The 18,801-nt window shown below is 38.7% G+C and overlaps 1 protein-coding gene across 1 annotated transcript; it reads right to left on the bottom strand.

The window, feature by feature from the left end:
- Positions 1–8,336: 8,336 nt before the first annotated feature.
- Positions 8,337–16,571, bottom strand: PNN (pinin, desmosome associated protein). Its single transcript, XM_082737765.1, has 9 exons — positions 15,532–16,571; positions 14,774–14,845; positions 14,308–14,376; positions 13,753–13,825; positions 13,539–13,633; positions 13,094–13,169; positions 11,706–11,861; positions 11,485–11,623; positions 8,337–10,887 (listed from the first exon to the last, which is right to left on the bottom strand). Exons 1-9 carry the CDS (start codon positions 15,642–15,644, stop codon positions 9,431–9,433), a joined length of 2,250 nt encoding a protein of 749 aa, XP_082593891.1. The 5' UTR covers positions 15,645–16,571; the 3' UTR covers positions 8,337–9,430.
- Between the last annotated feature and the right edge of the window lie 2,230 nt (positions 16,572–18,801).

An 18,801-nucleotide genomic window follows, 5' to 3' on the forward strand; every position in this document is an offset into this window, starting at 1 on the left:
TCTCTCTGCCTGCCTCTCTGCCTACTTGTGATCTCTGTCCAAAAAAACAAACAAACAAAAAACCCACTTCACAAAACTCAGTATTGGTAAGGATGTGGAGAGAGAAGTACTCTTTTTTTTTTTTTTTTAAGATTTTATTTATGTATCTGACAGACAGAGATCACAAGCAGGCAGAGAGGCAGATAGAGAGAGAGGGGCAGGCTCCCTGCTAAGCAGAGAGCCAGATGTGGGGCTCAATCCCAGGGCCCTGAGATCATGACCTGGGCTAAAGGCAGAGGTACCCACTGAGCCACCCAGGTGCCCCAAGAGAAGTACTCTAATATATAGTTGGTAGAAGTATAAATTTGTATAATTTTCCAATATGCTTCATATGTTTCATTGACCCACCAATTTTACATGTGTAAATTTATTTAAGGACAGTTTCAAAAATGCCTCAGAATAAGTGAAGCTCATGTTAATTTTGGAGAAAATTTAGTTATGCACTACGATGGATTAATTTTTATCACAAAATGACAGGCAAGGTGAGAAAAGTGCCTTTTTAAAAGACATTATAAAGTGATGGACCTTAATATGCTGAAAAGACATGAGAAAACTTAATTAAAAACTTAAAAGTTGATCCCGGGTGGTGGAGGAAGGGGAATGAGGAACATACAAGGGCTTTCATTGTATTTGTCACATTTTATTTCTTAAATGGGGTGATAAGTTCACAGGCATTTGCTATAATTCTGCCTATTTTTTATTTTTTATTATTATTTTTTAAAAGATTTTATTTGACAGAAATCACAAGTAGGCAGAGAGGCAGGAAGAGAGAGAGGAGGAAGCAAGCTCCCTGCTGAGCAGAGAGCCTGATGAGGGGCTCGATCCCAGGACCCTGGAATCATGACCTGAGCCGAAGGCAGGTCAAGGGCTTTAACCCACTGAGCCACTCAGGCGCCCCAGCCTATGTTTTTAAAATTATTATTATTTTTTTAAGTAATTGCTAACCCTAACATGGGACTCAATCTCATGACCTCAAGATCCAGAGTTGCATGCTCTAACTACTACGCCAGCCAGGTGCCCTTTGGCTATTTTTTAAAAATATTAGCAGCATCATTACAAAGTAAAAAGTATCTTAACTGGATGAGAGACAGTGATTCAGTGAATTGTTTGGATAAAATTACATAATGTACTGATTTACTCAATTATTTATTTGTTTACCGTGTTTAAATAGATGGTATCTGAGAAGACATGTTTATTTTTAAATTGAAGACATTTTTAACTATATATGAAACGTTTCGGAACTTGAAGTCAAACAGAAAAAAATGTATAGCTGTAGCTATACAGAAACCTACTACAATAAAAACTTGAGGAGTAGTAGGTGTAAATGCAGGTGCGGTGCATTTGTTACACAAATATATCCAGCCTGAATGACATTCTCCAGGAATACCTCTCACCATAAGTAAGAATACACATACATCATTTGAGTACCTTTATTTGGATTTTAAAATTTTTTTTTTAATTTTTTATTTTAAAAAATTTTTAAAGATTTATTTGAGGGGCGCCTGGGTGGATCAGTAGGTTAAAGCCTCTGCCTTCGCCTCAGGTCATGATCTCAGGGTCCTGGGATCGAGCCCTGCGTGGGGAAAAAAAAAAAAATCTCTGCTCAGCAGGGGGCCTGCTTCCTCCTCTCTCTCTGCCTGCTTCTCTGCCTACTTGTGATCTCTGTCTGTAAAATGAATAAATAAAATCTTTTTTTTTTAAAGATTTTATTTATTTATCAGAGAGAGAGAGGGGAGAGAGCGAGCATAGGCAGACAGAATGGCAGGCAGAGGCAGAGGGAGAAGCAGACTTCCCACTGAATACAGAGCCCATAGTAGGGCTCAATCCCATGACCCCAAGATCAGGACCTGAGCCAACCTAAAACCAAGAGTTGGACGCTCACGGACTGAGCCACCCGAGTGCCTCTAATTGGATTTTTAAATGACAGATTATTTGTGTTTGCACATGTGCACCATATATGTGCATATGTATGTATATATAAACAAAATTAAAAAAAAAAAAAAAAACAGTAGTTACCTGTCTTGAAGACCTGAAACATTAAGGACATAGGATTCCAAGACATGAATAAAATAGTATATTTATCTGAAGAAATTATCCGGAATTGAGATACATAAAGATGTAAGATAGATTCAAAGATACTGAGGCAAGACTGATATCTAGGGGCACCTGGGTGGCTCAGATGGTTAAGTGTCTGCCTTTGGCTTAGGTCATGATCTCAGGGTCCTGGGATCAAGGCCCACATCAGGCTCCCCACTCCCCAGGAAGCTTGCTCCTCCATTTTCCCTGCCTGCCTCTGCCTACTTGTAATCTCTGTCAAATAAATAAAATCTTTAAAAAAAAGAAAAATAAAGACTGATAACCTAACACGTTTAAGCTGAAAACAAAGAGAAAAGACAGAATCACAGAGGCGTACTTAAAGAGATACTGGAGGGAGTGCCTGGGTGGCTCAGTCATTAAGCATCTGCCTTGGGCTAGGGTCATGATCTCAGGGTCCGGGGATCCAGCCCCAGGCCCAGCTCTCTGCTCAGCACGAAGCCTGCTTCTCCCTCTCCCACCCTCCCTCCTTGCTTGTGTTCCCTCTCTCACTCTCTGTCAAATAAATAAATCTTAAAAAAAAAAAAAAAAAAGATACTGGTTAAGAATGTAACTCCATCGGGGCAGAGATTTTGTTTTTTGTTTGTTTGTTTTTAATACTGCATTGCTAAACCTAGATGATAGCCTGTTACACAGTAAATGGCTAATAAATATTTGTTGAAAAAAATATGTTGAATTATATTGATTTCTATTTCTACTAATATGGAAAGATAGTCACCTAGGTTAACCATCCCACTGAAAACATTCAAAGTGGCTGGGTAAAATATAAAAAGAAAATCTTTAAAGCATTTATGAAAGCACAGGAAAACTATTGTCAAATGAGATGTAGATGATGAGTTCTTCCAGGGACAAATACCAAATACCAAAGTACTCAAAGAACTATCTGAGAAATGAACCAAAGGAAAATAAATGAGATCTAGAAAAATATCCCACAGGAGAAATAAGCATTTTATGCATGATAAAGTTGATGGTGTGGATTGTTGGATCAGAAGAGGAAGAAGCCACCGACATAGCACTTTCCATTTTAACTTAAAAATCAGGTGGCTTATATACATATACCACAAGAAATGTATACATATGTTCATCGAAACATGTGAACAAGTATATTGGTAGTAGCAGTGTTCATACTGGGGCTTCAAACTGTGTGGGAACCACACAAATGCCCATCAACAACAGAATGGATAAATAAATTGTGAAATATGCACACAATGGAGTAATACACAGCAAAAAAACATAGTTACAAACCACAAAATTAACAAACCTCACAAATCTAATGTGGAACAAATATAAAAGAACCCATTTATATAAAACACGAAACAAGCAATAACAATTATCCTGATTCCTAACAAAATGCCATGTTCATAGATTGGAAGACTCAATGGGGTCAATCCCAAATTAATCTGTAGATTCAAAGCAATTCAAATAAAAATCCCAACTTCTTTTGTGTGTGTTCCAAGGCTGACTTTCAAACTTATATCAAAATGAAGATAGGCAAGAGTAGTCAGGAGAGTCAAGTAAAGCAAGGTGGGAGAAATCTCTTCTACCTGATATTAAGACTTAATATGAAGCTAAGGTATTAAGACAGTGGTATCAACTCAGCATAGAACAGACCAGTGGAACATAGAGCTTAGAAAGAGAACCATGAATATATGGATACCAGATAGAAAAAAAATGATGGTACTGCAGAATAATGTGGAAGGCACAAACTTTTCAATAAAGTTGGGCAATCAGACATTCATCTGGAAAAAAGAAATGAGACTTAACCCCCAATTTGCACCATAACACAAAAACCAATTCCAGGAAAATAAGTTATTTGTGGAAAGTAAGATAATAATGTTCCTCGAAGATAAAATAGGAGACTATCTTCTTGATCTTGAAATGGGGAGAGGCATTTTATATAAGACGCATGAAGTATTAACCATAAAAATGTATGGATAAACAACATTATAATCAAGAAATCTTCTTAATCAAAAAATACCATTTAAAAAGTGAAAAACCAAGCAACTAAGTAAAAGACATTTGCAGTTCATACATTCAACAGACTCATTTCCAGAATACAGAACTCTTAAAATCAAGAAGACAGTTCCCAGAGGATACCTAAAGGTTTTTTTAATGGAAAACAATAGTCATCTAGAAAATACACATACAAAAATACAAAGCTTATGACCTAGCATTTACACTCTTAATTATATTGTCTATCCATGCATATGTTTGCCAAAAGACATGACTGTTCTATAACAGAATTATTTTTAAGACCCTAAAATTGAAAAAAATCTTGATATCCCATACGGGTGATTGGTATCTACAGTGACATACAAAAATGACTCAGAAACATGTGAGCAAAAGAAGTTAAAATACAAAATACATTATGATTTGTTATGTAGAGTAAAAAACAGGAGATGAAAAAATAAACTATGGTTAGGATGCATGAATCACTTTCAAAATCATGAAGGAAATCAGGTAAGTTACTACCATAAAGTCCAGATAGTGTTGTTAGAAAATAAACTGAGATATGTTAAAATTGTGAAATTTGAACAAACATTGAATTGGATCTGGGCAGCACTAAACTATTAGGAGCTAGGGGAGAGGCTCTTATATTCAAAGATACTATACTTAAACCAAGGAAATTATTTGATTGGCTATAGCTGAAGGAGTTCCATTATCTGTGAAGCCAAGTTGGCAGGCTGTGATTGGTTGTCCCCAGATTTTTCAGTTAGAGGACTTTACTCTGGTTTAGGTTTTAGTTTGCTTAAGTAGGCTGCCACCAATTAGATGTTCCTTGTTTTATTTAAAAATTATCTCTGAGGGTAGAAAAGGGAGGGTGAAATCATTGGAAGGGGTTTTTGGGTCCTGGCAATGTTCAGGAATCACCCTTCACCTGGGTGATTCCACAGGTGTTAGCATTCTGACAATTCATGGAGTTGTATATAGTAATGTGTATACTTGTGTTTTTCAAAATAAAATAGCAATCTACTTATCTATGTATGAGTTAGTTACCTAGGAATACATTTAGTGAATGATGTATAAGACCTTTATGGGAAAGTCATTAAATGAAACCCGAATAATGGAGATATTCATGTTCATAGTTTGGGTCACTCCTGACCCACTCCTCTATGCCCAAATCTGTTACTTCTCATCTCAGCTAATGGCAATTCAAAGTAAAATCTTTGTTCATTCTGACTTCTCACACCACATAGTCCACTAGCATATCCCTTGGGAGCAATCTTCAAAATATATCCAAAACCTGATCACTTCTACCACTTAACCATCTTGGCTTAAGTTACTATATTTTGCCTAATTATTGCAGATAATCTCTTGCTTTTTCGTTCCTGCTCTTGGCTTCATTTCCTTTTCTCAACACAGCAGTCAGAGCAACTGTTTAATTATACTATCATTTCACCGATCTGTTCAAAACCTCTGACTCTCCAAAGATAAAAGCTAAGGGACTTGGGGCACCTGGGTGGCTCAGTGGGTTAAAGCCTCTGCCTTTGGCTCAGGTAGTGATCCCAGGGTCCTTGGATCAACCTCCACATCGGGGTCTCTGCTTGGCAGGGAGCCTGCTTCCTCCCCTCTCTCTGCCTGCCTCTCTACCTACTTGTGATCTCTGTCAAATAAATAAAATCTTTAAAAAAAAATAGCTAAGGGACTTAAAATAGCTTGTAATGCCCAATATAAGCTGGACTGCCAATTACCCCTCTGAAATACTTTTAATGCTTTTCTCCCTGGTTACTCAGCTTCAGCTACAATGGCTTCTGGCTGCATCTCAGTTCATTGTTTCAAACAAGCATAGCTGGATGTGCTGGAAGAGGAAACTAAAGTTGCAAAAACAAGCAATTGAATCACAAAAGCCACCCTAAGGACCTGTCATAGTTTCGTCATAACATTGTCTATAATGCACAAGGCTCTATTCTAGGTATTTGAAATAGAGCAATAGGTTAAAAATAATTTTCAAATCTTGCTCTCATGGAGCTTCCATTCAAGTGGAAAGTAGACAATAAACCAAAGTTTGGGAACTATACAGTAGCATGGTAAATGCTATGAAAATAAGCCAAGTGGACAGTGAAGACAAGTGGTGTTTATTAGGAAATCAAGGAGTACTCAGATGACCAGAGAAGTGGTTGTAGGTATTTGAGTATTATTTTGGGGAAAAGACCATGCTAGGGAGCATAAAGAAAAGTGTAGCGAACTTTCAGATTCCTCAAGTTCATTCTTATCAAATTGTAGTCTTCCCCCATTGACTTACTAGCAGGAAGATCCAACCATATAAATAGTAAACATGCCTTCTGGGCCAGTAGAACAGAATAGAGAGCTTAGAAAGAGAACCATGAATATATGGATACGACAGAAGAAAATGATGGTACTGCAGAATAATGTGGAAGGCACAAACTTTTCAATAATTAAAGTTGGGCAATCAGACATTCATCCGGAAAAAAGAAATCAGACTTAACCCCCAATTTGCACCATAACACAAAACCGATTCCAGGAAAATAATAGTTATTTGTGGAAAGTAATAAAGTTCCTCAAAGATAAAATAGGAGACTACCTTCTTGATCTTGAAATGGGGAGAGGCATTTTAATGGCATTACGTGAAGAAGGGAAACTGAGTGAAAAAAAAAAAAAAAAAGAAGGGAAACTGGGTGACTTTCACTCAAGGATTTCAAGGTTTGTTTTTTTAAATTCACGTTAAGTAATTGAACCCTTAAACATTTAATGACTTCTTTTGACAGCATTGGCTCATATTACACACCATAAAATCAGTAGCTTTACTTCTAAATTTGTAGTTTATAAACTCAATTTATTACTTTGCTTAGCCTAATTACTAGAGTATACGTGTATAACCAACAGAGTTCTAGACCTAGTGCATGCATGAGCCCTAGAATGGAGGTACAACTCATTTAAGATCAGTCTTCCAATTTGTGTGGTTGTGTAAACCTTGAAATTTTAGAGTAAGAAAGATGTTTCCTAAATAGTTCCTTAGATGTCTCCAAACTTAATTTCAGTCCTTAGTCTCTAGCCCGATCCATCTTCAGGCTCTACATTTTCCACAAACACTGATCTGTAACATCTAGTAGGAAGACCCCTGTATCTGAAAAAGATACAGAAAAACCCTGGGAAATGGTCATTACTTCTACATTCTAGCATTCTTTATATTTCTGTAAGAAACCAATTCAATTACATGGTTCTCTGAAAACAAATTCCATTTAATTTCACTTCTAAGTTCAAAGCATTAGTTGGAAACCGGAAAAAAAAAAAAAAGAAAAAAAAGGAAAAAGAGGGAAAAACCCGACCCCGTCTTTTAAAGTCTTCCAGTTTGTAAGTGCATACCACTAGTTAAAAAACTTAAAATAGAAATCTATATAGATTTTAAAATTGCTCTTCATATTCCAAAGATTTTTTTTCCTCATGCTTTTATAGCCCCAATCTCACAATTGGGCTTAAAATCAAACTTATTTCTATAAGCATGACCAATTGTCCAAATTTTCCAGGTAAAAATGAGTTAATAAAACTTAATATTGTTCAAAGGATCTTAACACATACAATTATTTTATTTTTTTTTAATAAATCTTTTTTAAAGATTTTATTTATTTATTTGACAGAGAGAGATCACAAGTAGGCAGAGACTCAGGCAGAGAGAGAGAGAGGAGGAAGCAGGCTCCCTGCTGAGCAGAGAGCCCGATGCGGGACTCGATCCCAGGACCCTAAGATCATGACCTGAGCCGAAGGCAGCAGCTTAACCCACTGAGCCACCCAGGCGCCTTCACATACAATTATTTTAGAGTCCTTGAATACAGATTTTAGGAACCAAGTTATGTTCAAGGTCATCCCTTTTAAGTTTTTAACCAACCTTTCCCCCATCATGTTTCACAGCATAAAATCTATACTGCATGCTGGAGATCATAAACCCCTGGATGAAGGGACTCCTAGAAGAAACTGGCCCAGGAATGCAGGCAGATAGCTCTGCAATTTGCAAAGTTCTACTCATTTACTCTTTAAAGGATTTTTTAAAGAATATTTTAACATGTTCTTTTGTATTTTTTAGTGCTAGAAATGCTACTGACATTTTCACTGTCACCATGTACTTGTCAAGGGGAGAAATAAACAGTCAAGCCTAAGGCTAGTCAATGTTGTGTACTCAGAGGCCATTTGCAATTAAAGTGCTCTCTTGTAATAAAAGCATCAAAAAGTTAATACAAGTACTAGTCTTAAGCAGTCACACATCTAAGCCACATTTATTTGCACATGTATAGTAATGGCAACAGATAGTCCAAATTCATACAAATTTATAAATCAACAAAGTTAATAATCACTTGGTACACTTGTGTGTTATCTTGCTTACAGATTCAAGTGTAGATGAACTTCCTTCATTCTGTAAACTTTCATACAATACTTAACAAAAAACTCTTGAGAACACATATTGGCATGTTTCAGTTAGAGCCAACACAAAAGTTAAGACAAGACCACAAACTCAACCAAGTTTAGAGTATACTTTTCTACCTCCCTCCCCTAGAAAGTGATTATTTTCTTCAATAGATGTATATGCTGTATCACACAAGTAGCCATGGAGACAAAAGAATGATGCTCCCATAATCATGAAGAAAATGCCAACCAAATTATACTGTTTTATCTACCAATAATGATTTATATAGGAGAAACAGGGGGGATGCTTAGATTAAAGTAACAAGGGAAATTAGAAAAAAATAGTGAAAGATTTTGAGAACTATGTTCCCCCTGAAAGCTGCAAAGATCTGACTATGACAACTCAAAATAATCACGTAAGGCAAATAAAAATGGAAAAAACCTTCAAAGACATTCTAATCACGTTCAGTATCTAGTGATAAAAGCTGAAAATGATATCAAGAGAGTATTTATTATACAAGTGTCAACGAGGACATTCCAAAACTAATGAAAGAAATGCACATTTATTTCTACAAAAGCAATGTATTTTATGATACAGAATCAGAAGGGAACAGACTTAAAGATTTACCTATTAAAATATACAGATTCTTACTGAAGAGTATAGGATATTTAAAAAAGATGACAAGGGATGTTAATCTTTTTTTATTATTATTATTTTTACATATTTTGGAACCTCACATAATTTTGATAAATAACTCTTACAAAATTATGCAAAAAGTACAAGAATGTCTGGTAAACAAACAGTCTGTATTTTCCAAAAAGATTTTTTACAACATGCAATTCTTAAGGCAGCATCCTCCTTACAAGGAAAGGTAATCCTTTTACTCATCAAGAAATCTTCTGCTGCAAAGAATAGGCTAAGAAAGCCTGGCTTCTTCCATTAACGCCTTTTGTCTTTCCTGTCTGATTTTCGGTCTCTTTCACTTCTTGAAGATCTTTTGCCTGATCGACTACTCTCTGATATAGACCTCTTTCTGTCGGACCGGGAATTCTTATCCTTTGATCCTTTTGTATCTCTACTACTACCACCTTTTGAAGATTTGTGACTTCTTTCTAGTCCTGATGTATCCCTTCGCTTCCGATCCACACTCCTTCTGTGCTTTCTATCTCTATTATGTCCCCGGCCCCTACTCCGACTTCTACTCTCACTGCTACTAGTGGTGCTGCTGCTACTGTCTCTGCTGCTGCTGCCACTGGTGCTGGAGCTGCTACTGGAACTACTGCGACTACTACTGCTGCCACTGCTGGAACTGCTTCCACTGCTGCTACTAGTGGAACTACTACTAGAACTACTACTGCTACTACTGCGACTTCTACTCTTGCTGGTTTTATTTCTAGCTCGCCCTCTACTTCTGCTCCTAGTTTTGGTTTTGGTTTTGCTCTCTGAATGTACTGTTAAGACTGGCTCTACTGTCACCTCAGTGAGTTTTACAGATTCCACAGGAAATTCCTTCCTCTCAGGTAGTAAATGCCCTTGCTCCTGAAAAACCTGAATTGATGGCTGTAAAACAGCTAATGGCAAAGTCTCAGGTTGAGAGAGAGGCTGGGCTTGGAGGAGTGCTTGGGGCTGGGGCTGGGATGGGGGCTGAGGCTGGGACGGGGGCTGGAGCTGGGGCTGGGACGGTGGCTGTGGCTCAGGCTGCAGCTGCGGCTGCGGCTCAGGCTGAAGCTGAGGCTCAGGCTGAGACTGAGGCAGGGGCTGGAGGTGAGCCACAGGCTCAGGCTGGGGCTCAGATTCTTTCTCTTCTTTTTCCTCAGGCTCATTTTCCATTTCTAGAGCACTGGCATTCTCTTTCACGGGAGAAAGAGATTTACATTCTTTATCTGGCTCAACTTCAAATTCCATCTCTGGCTCCAGTTCTTTGCTAGTTTCGTTTTCTGAAGGTTCTACACTTTCCACTTGATTGGTTTCCATTACCTCCTGCTCAGCAATTACATTTTTGACACTCTCGACCATCTCTAGCACATCCATAACTTCTTCCGGTTGACTATCCTGCTGCTTCTCACTTTCCCTTACCTCAGTTTCCTCCTCCATCTTGACCTCCATTTCCTGTTTTTGTTCCTCCTCCTCCTGTTCTTTCTCTGCATCACTATGAACTATACCTACTTCCTTTTCCTCTTCCTCTCCTGCTTCCTCTATTTCTACGTCATTGTGCTGATTACCTGTCTCCTCCAACTCTTCCTCTCGCTGAGCCACCTTACCCTCTTCTTGTTCCGCCTTCTGTTCTTCATTACGCACCACCTGATGCTCTTTTTCCTTCATTGATTGTCTTCTAGGCCTAGCCTCCATTTTATTTATTTGTTCTGCAAATTCGATGCGTCTACCTTCAAATAAAGCTGAAGGATAAAAATTCACATGTGTAAATAAAACATTCAAACTCACAATTTGACATTTAGGTACAAACTGTTATCAAGCTTTACCTAAATGTCTTTTTGTAAAGAGACACAAGACTGATTATGGCAAGCAATTACAAACTGAAATGACCAAGCAAAGTTCCCCTGGAAACCTATATACTAAGATATAAGTAGCAAATTACTACACCACATTAACTGATAGGAAAAAAGGACAATTTTTTGCTTTTCTACTTCATGCTGGAAGCAGTGTCTACCTTTCCATGTGCACTCCTTCTATGGATTACACCAATGTTCACTTTTTTCTTGCTTAATCAGCATTTATGTCTGGCTATAAAGAAGTCATTCTACCGAAACGCTTAAGAAATACACATGCATTAAGCACTATCTACAACATGGTAAGTTTCAGGTTAAATTCCATCATAAATCAAATGCTCCTGCACTCCAAACTCATTAGCATCTTAGATTATCTTTTTAAAAAATCAACTGCTGAAACCCTATTACAGGACACAAATGTTTATGTGTGGGTGTATTACCTTACCCATTTAGAAAATTTCACTGGAACTCTTTATGTACACTTACCATTCATTTTTCTCTGTGACTCTTCTATTAATTTTTGGGTAGCTGGACACATTCTTCCAGGAATATAGAACAAATGGGGCTTTGTCTTAGTTCTTATATATTTAATTATCTTGGCATTATGTTCATTCCATTCTTCTTGCTAAAGAAAAGGTAAAAGGTCAGGTTTTCGTTAACATGAAGGATTACCAATCTTAGAATTCCAATTCCAAACTACTACTCACCAGCTGCGCAAGCTCAACCTTCTGTTCTAAAAGCCGCAGTTCTGTCTGTTTAGCACGTCTTTCTTCAAACAGTTCTCTCCTCTCATTTTCAACTTGCTTTCTTTCTTCTTCTGCCTGCACTTCAAGTTTTTGTTCAATTTCCTGGCGCCTCTTTTGCTGAAGATAAACAATTATCTTTAAAAACTTACCACACTTCCTGATTATGTGAAATGCTGCAATTTTACTAAGTTATCTTTATATGCTTCATATTTGCAATTCAGGATACCAGCTAATTCAAACTTAGTACTTAGCATTTGGGGCTAATCCCAATTTTTCTTTGAGGAAACAGGGACTATGTAAAAACCTAAATACCAAGGACATTAACCATATTATCAATAACCATTCCATTTAAATTAACTGTTAGACAACATTCTTTCATAAAACCTAAAAAAGAAGAGCAATGTCTTTTTAAATTATCTTCACAGTTACTCTTCCTTCCAAATCAGATAATGTGACAGAAGTGACATCCTATCTTCACACATTATTCTTTGAAGACTTTTATATTCCTTAGGAAAGTTAACATACAAAAGCTCTAATAAAACTTTATTAATCTATAACTGAATTGTTATCTCCCTTTCTACCATAGTTCTCCTTTGAGAAGCAGTGACTAGATATCGAACACCAAGAACACAATATTATAGCTTTTATTAAAAAAAAAAAAACCTCTAGGGGCGCCTGGGTGGCTCAGTGGGTTAAGCCACTGCCTTCTGCTCAGGTCATGATCCCAGGGTCCTGGGATCGAGCCCCGCATGGGGCTCTCTGCTCAGCAGGGAGCCTGCTTCCTCTGTCTGCATGCCTCTCTGCCTGTTTGTGATCTCTCTCTGTCAAATAAATAAATAAAATCTTTAAAAAACAAAAACAGACAAAAAAAAAAAACCTCTAGAAAGATCGCAGTTGAATGAACTGTGGAAGGCAGGGAAATGTTTAGGCTTTTGCTTCCAGAGTGCCAATTATTGTCTCTGAGTGTATAAATAATTAAAAATTATAATCACTGAACTAGTTACAATGCTGACCAAGTTTGAAAGAAAGCACTCTGAGGCCTAAAGAAATGAAGAGTCTTGTCCAAAACCACAAAATGAGATCGCTGTAGAGCTGAGATCAGAACCCAGGTTCTCCTGAGTCACAGATCAAGGCTCTTTGCACTGAAAGAGAAGTTCATGCAGTTACTTCACAGGACCTCAAAAGAGACCAGTTAAAAATATAACAACTTCAGAAAATTTTATAAGTTTTTTCCTTGGCTTTAATTTAGGCCTACAATTCAGTTTTGAGATTTTCTTGGACTCTTCTCAAAAATATGTAACGAACTCCTTTTGAATACTTAAACAATCAAAGGAAAACTATATAAATACCCTTTCAGTAGCAACAGTGGATTCTTGTTTAAATTTCTGCAAAGTACCCATCAATAAGCCAAATATTCGTCGGTTCCTAAAGAAGACAAAGAGAAAATTCAATTTCAGTAGGTTGCACTTCATCTCAGCCCGCCACTTCCTACAAGAAACATACTACAAACACCTGAACAATTCTTAAATATAAATATTCCTAAAACTGCATGATTTGACAGGAAATTTTCCTCATTAAAAAAGAACTAAAGACGGGGTGCCTGGGTGGCTCAGTGGGTTAAGCCTCTGCCTTTGGCTCGGGTCATGATCTCGGAGTCCTGGGATCGAGCCCCGCATCAGGTTCTCTGCTTGGCGGGGAGCCTGCTTCCCTCTCTCTCTGCCTACTTGTAATCCCTCTCTTGTCAAATAAATAAATAAGATCTTAAAAAATATATATATATAAAACTAAGGATACCTTTGCTTTCCCTTTTCATCCATATTTTGATCCTGGATAAGGTCTCTACGTGTGCGTTCTTTGGAGGTAGCTACAACTGAAGACTGCAAAGCTGGCTGCAGGAGAAAATAAATCTCAGTAATTTAACAACCATATGAAAAGGCAGCACTCTCAAATGTAGTAAAGACGAAAATACTATATTCATCCCGTAAGTAGTTCTTTTCATCTCAATTACCTTTTTAACATCATCATCCTCTGGGTCGCTTTCTTGGCGTGATTCTCTCCTTGTCCGACGCTCCCCGCCCAGCCTGACATAGGAAAAATAATTTAAAAGGCCACTGTAAAATCTGACTTAAGTACTACCAAGGACAAGTGATTACTTCTACTATGACTTATTTCCATAAGTCTCATTTCATCAGTCTCTATCCCATTTCACTCTTTCCTCTGGTAGTAAAAGGATAAAATGTGTCACCAGCGCCCAGTCCAAATACTGATCTATATTTCTCAAGCAGATTAAGTTTTTACAGTACAAGACAGGAAAGTAGACAAATATTTTCTCGATCTTATTCTTCTCATAATCTTTATTTTATTAAGATTTCTGTTACTGTTAGTGAAAACTGAGTTCTGAGGGATACAGACTTAGTTCAGTCAAATACCAAGGGAACAGACTCAAAGAAGTAGTATACTACTCAGTTCTAACATAACTCAACAAAATTTATTAAATACCTCTGTGGCTACCTCAGAAAACAAAGCATACAAGTATGTCTTCAAACGTTTTCCTCCTACATACCTACTGACTGCCCCTTCAAGGTCTCTCTGTTTGGCTGGGGGTCCTCCTCCACTATCTGAGAATCCACGCCTGCAATTAAAAAAGCTCAATATAAACGAAAGTTAAGATAAATATTTACCCTTAGCAAGATAATTTCATTGAATTAAAAAAAAAAACAAAACACCCTTCCAATCACAACAACCTCAAATGGGCATCCACTCCAAGATGCTTTTTAGCACTTTTTAAAAGATATAAAAATAAACTAAGTGTACACAAAATGGGTAATGTATTCTTCAGTCTCTAGTTTTGCATATACATGAAGTTCCAAGATAACTACACAGGAAATTATAGCTGATCACAGTTTAAACAAAACAAACACAAACATATCTAATGTGGGCTCTATCACCGATTTTGTTTAAGCCTATAGTTAATTTAGTAAAAGTATCTACCGTCTTAGCATAAAAATTAAGTCCTAAGAAAGTCTTACCTCAGCAATAAACTACCACGTCCTCTACCTCCACCAGGACCAGAAAGGGCCAGCAATCTGGCTTGGATGGGCCTAAAAGATATTTACAAATTGTATGAAAATCATGCTTGGACTTATTTTATTTAATGTCACCAAATACTTTCACGGATGCGGTACATCATAAAGAGAAAAATAACCAGGAAAGTTCTAAAAATACGGTTTCAAATCCACGTGCCTCAAACAAGACAGGAAGTCCTATTTTAACTTCCTTGTTTTTTCAAGACCATTATCTCAGAAATTGTATTTACTTCTTGCCACTACACATTAATAAGCTTGGATCAGACCCTAATTTCGTCAACTCCGAAGAATCTGCACGTGGGAAAGATGGCAAATGCTTGGGTGAGAAGCAGCGGACAACGTCTCAGGAGGGTCTCCGGGCCAGCACCCGGTCAGGTAGCCGCCGGCTGGGGAAGGGGCTTTGTGCTGCAGTTCCGGGCCTGCAGGGCCGAGGGCGGGAATCGCAGGCCCGGCCTTCCTACAGGCCAGAAAGACATGCCGGCATAGCTAGGACCCACTTGCCTTCCTCCCGCACTCGAGCTCCGAGACCTACGTCGAGGGCGTGGAAGACTCCCCACCTCATCCAGGACGGGGTTCTACCGCCGCCCCCGGGACAGGCCCCGATGTTCTAGCCTTCTCAAGGCTAGCCGCCCTTCCCGCCCCCAATTCACCCCGGCATGACGGCTGTCTCTCGGAGCCAGCCTGTCTTATCCACCTCTTACCTCACGTCATTCGGATCCCGACCGGTGAGCTTGCGAATATTCTCATCTACGTTCTTTAGGCTCTCTTTGGCCTTTTCTAGCTGCTCCTGCAAAGTTCTCACCGCGACCGCCATCTTCTCTCTGCAGCAGGCTTCGAGACTGCTCTACAGGCCGCGCCTGGCTCTGTCGCGCCGCGAGACGCGAGAGGACTGACAGCAGGGTCCAGCCAATGACAATAAGCGTTGTTTTGCGGCCTCAACCACTCAGCGTCCGGAAGAGGGAAAAGCTGCCGGCCTCTGTGACTCTGGGCCAATGAAAAGTCTTCTGAGCGGCTGACTCCCTCCCCCAATTAGCTGCGGTGGCCGTGCTCAGTGTCTAGCGCAGAGCCTGGGCGCATTTGAGAGGCTCTGGGGTTTTCGGAGACGCCGGCTTACCCGCCTGCTCTTGCAACGCGGAGCGCGGAGTCTTCCAGCCCTTTTAAACTGGGATATGACGTGCCTTATATCTTTTTAACCACCTAATTACATCAGAGTGGGATGGAGGCGAGTCTTTTCTCTTCCTGCCGGGTAAAAGATCAGATTAAGAAAGGGTGCGGCCATTCTGTCGGTGCGCATGCCCGGGGTGGGGGTGGGGGGCGCAGGCGTCCCTACATTGGGTTAAACCAAAACGAGCAGAGGGAAGCAAAACTGAAGACGAAAAGTCATTAATCGTAATAGCTAACAATTTTTTTTCGGTGCCGTACGAAACGTTTTATATACCTTGTCTCTCAACTCAAAGCTTGAATAAAATGCGGGTTATTACTGGTAAGGAAATTGAATGTGGACATAAGTGAACTCCCTAGGTCAAGGTAGCTGAGAATGACTATTTGATCTGACCGTATGCAAGGGTGTAGTAAATGAAAAAAGCTTAGATGAGACTGAGACTGGCATTATCGTCTACACCTGGCCTCCACCGCTGGTTAGGTTAAGAAGGGGTCTAGAGTAGCGGCTCTATTGTTAGTTGTGCGTATCCGACAGAGTGTCCTGTGGTTTTGTTCTTTGTACATGGCCAACAAGAACCATTTTGTTCCAGAAATGCATTTGCAAATTACAGCTCACAAAGCATTTCCCCATAGAAACAGTGTTATGAATAATCTTAGTTATCATCATCTTTTAGTCGGGCATCAACCTTGCACCAATCATTAGTGGGACAACAGTATTTAACCTGGTTACCATCTTAATTCATCTCTTTAAAAGTTCCTTTGTGGACCAGCAGTAATCTAGGCTCTGAGGATAAAACCTTGAACAAGATCGCTGTGGTTCCTGTTTGTGGGGTTTGTAGGCTCCTCGGGGAGCAAAAATCATTCATGTACTCATTCATTCATTCCCTAGTATTTGCTGAGTGCTTACTGTGTGCCAGGCATTTTTCTAGGTACTGGGATAGTCAGTGCAATAAAGATCTCTGTCTTCAAGGAGCTTGGGGGAAAAGTATGGAGACACAGGATAAATAAGTAAATTACATGGCATGTTGGAAATGGAGAAGTTCTATGGAAAAAAAATAAAAATGGGTAAAAGGGATAAGGGTTGATAAATAATAGTAATTCTGATTAAAAGCATATTTAGTCTCATTGATCCTTACTCTAATGCTGTATAATAGACTAAACATAAAGGATGAGAATGTGGTAATAGTAGATCCCAACCACCAAATGTAATACCCTGGTTTCTCTGCAGATCCTATAAATCTTTCCCTTTCACAACCACCAAATGTAACAGTGTTTCCATGGGAAAATACTTTTAGAGGCAACCAGTAACAGGATCTTTTCCTGCTTCCATAGGACAAACTACTAGAATCCTGGGCAATTTAACATAACTTTATGGGGGAGAATTAGGTCTGTTGTATTCAACATTTAGTAGATGCTCAATAAATAATTGTTTCCCATCAATTCCAAAATATTCTAAGAACACCATGTTATTGTTTGAGAAATCAACCTTAGTAAGTTGGTCAGTTGGTTACTCTTTGACCTCAGTGGTGCGCTTGGACTCCTTTTCGTTGATGGTAATGATGAAGGGAAAAATGCAGTCAGGACATAAGGGACATGATTTCACATAAGGGAAATTTGGGTGCTGGAAAAATTAAGATTATGTTTGCAAAATAATCTCTGAAATTGCACTAATGTTATTAAATAACCAAAATTCAACAGTAAATTGTAAAGTTATAATTAGCTTTATTAATTGATTCATGAATTGGGCAGCATTCCATCTAGCAGGCAGAGGGGGAGCTCCAAACGGCTACAGAAAGGGAGATATTTTTACAGGTAAGACAAGGTAGTCATAAAGAGAAAAAAGGATTATTTCAGATAAGGTCACCTTCCTTTGGGGACAAGAGGGTCTTATTAGGTGTATTACCTCATCTACCTTTGGGGGTTGAAGAAAGCCTCTGTGACCTTATTGGTATAGACCAGAAAAGTTTGTTACTTACCAGGTACCCCTACGTTTCCAGTGGAGAAAACTGCAATTAGGTTAAGCATTAAGCTCCAGTATGATGATATGACCTAGCATTAATGACTCTATTTGGGGCCTGTGGTTTTCTTTTTAACAGTGTTTTCAAAGGCTAGGGGGAATGTATATGTGATGATCAAAAAAACTGATGCAAACATTAGAAGGGACATGTTTTTCAAAAAAAGAAAAGAAAAAAGCTATCATAATTCCAATTATGGAACATGATCTTAGTTTTTTTGAAGATTTTATGTATTTGAGAGAGTGACCTCAAGCAGGAGCAGAAGGAGAGGGAGAAGCAGAATCCCCGCTGAGGGGGGATCACAACCTAAGCCAGAGGCAGACACTTACCTGACAGAGCCACCCAGACAGCTCTGGAAAATGATCTTAAATTCCTGTGAAAGAATATGGAGAGTTGAGATGTTATTGTTAACAACTAGAGAAAATTCAATATGTAAACTTGGGGGAAACATTTAATTAAATATATTAATATCACAAGGAAAAAAATCTTCCTTGTGAATTACTAAGAAAAGAATTAATCATAAGCTACGCAATTTAGAAGGTGCTTATGTATGTGTTTGCATCTTTGTAGGAGTTAAATCCCACATCTCCCATAGATCCTTTATTTTTAAGATTTTGTTAATTTGTCAGGGAGAGTGCACACACAAGCAGGGGGAGCTGCTGGCAGATGGAGAAGCAGCCTCCCTGCTGAGCAAGGAGCCCAATGTGGGACTTGATTCTAGAATCCTGGGATCATGACCTGAGCCACCCAAGCGTTCCTGCTGTAGATTCTTAGGAGCTACTTCCCACAGTGAGG

This window comes from Mustela nivalis (assembly GCF_964662115.1).
Source record: "Mustela nivalis genome assembly, chromosome: 6".
Taxonomy (NCBI): domain Eukaryota; kingdom Metazoa; phylum Chordata; class Mammalia; order Carnivora; family Mustelidae; genus Mustela; species Mustela nivalis.

Excerpts from the sequence above, each read along its gene's own strand:
- PNN (XM_082737765.1), bottom strand. The coding sequence starts at position 15,644 with ATGGCGGTCGCGGTGAGAACTTTGCAGGAGCAGCTAGAAAAGGCCAAA. Across the intron at positions 14,846-15,531 it reads CGGGATCCGAATGACGTGAG|GCCCATCCAAGCCAGATTGC; the intron begins GTAAGAGGTGGA and ends AATATCTTTTAG. Across the intron at positions 13,826-14,307 it reads CTTGAAGGGGCAGTCAGTAG|GCTGGGCGGGGAGCGTCGGA; the intron begins GTATGTAGGAGG and ends TTCCTATGTCAG.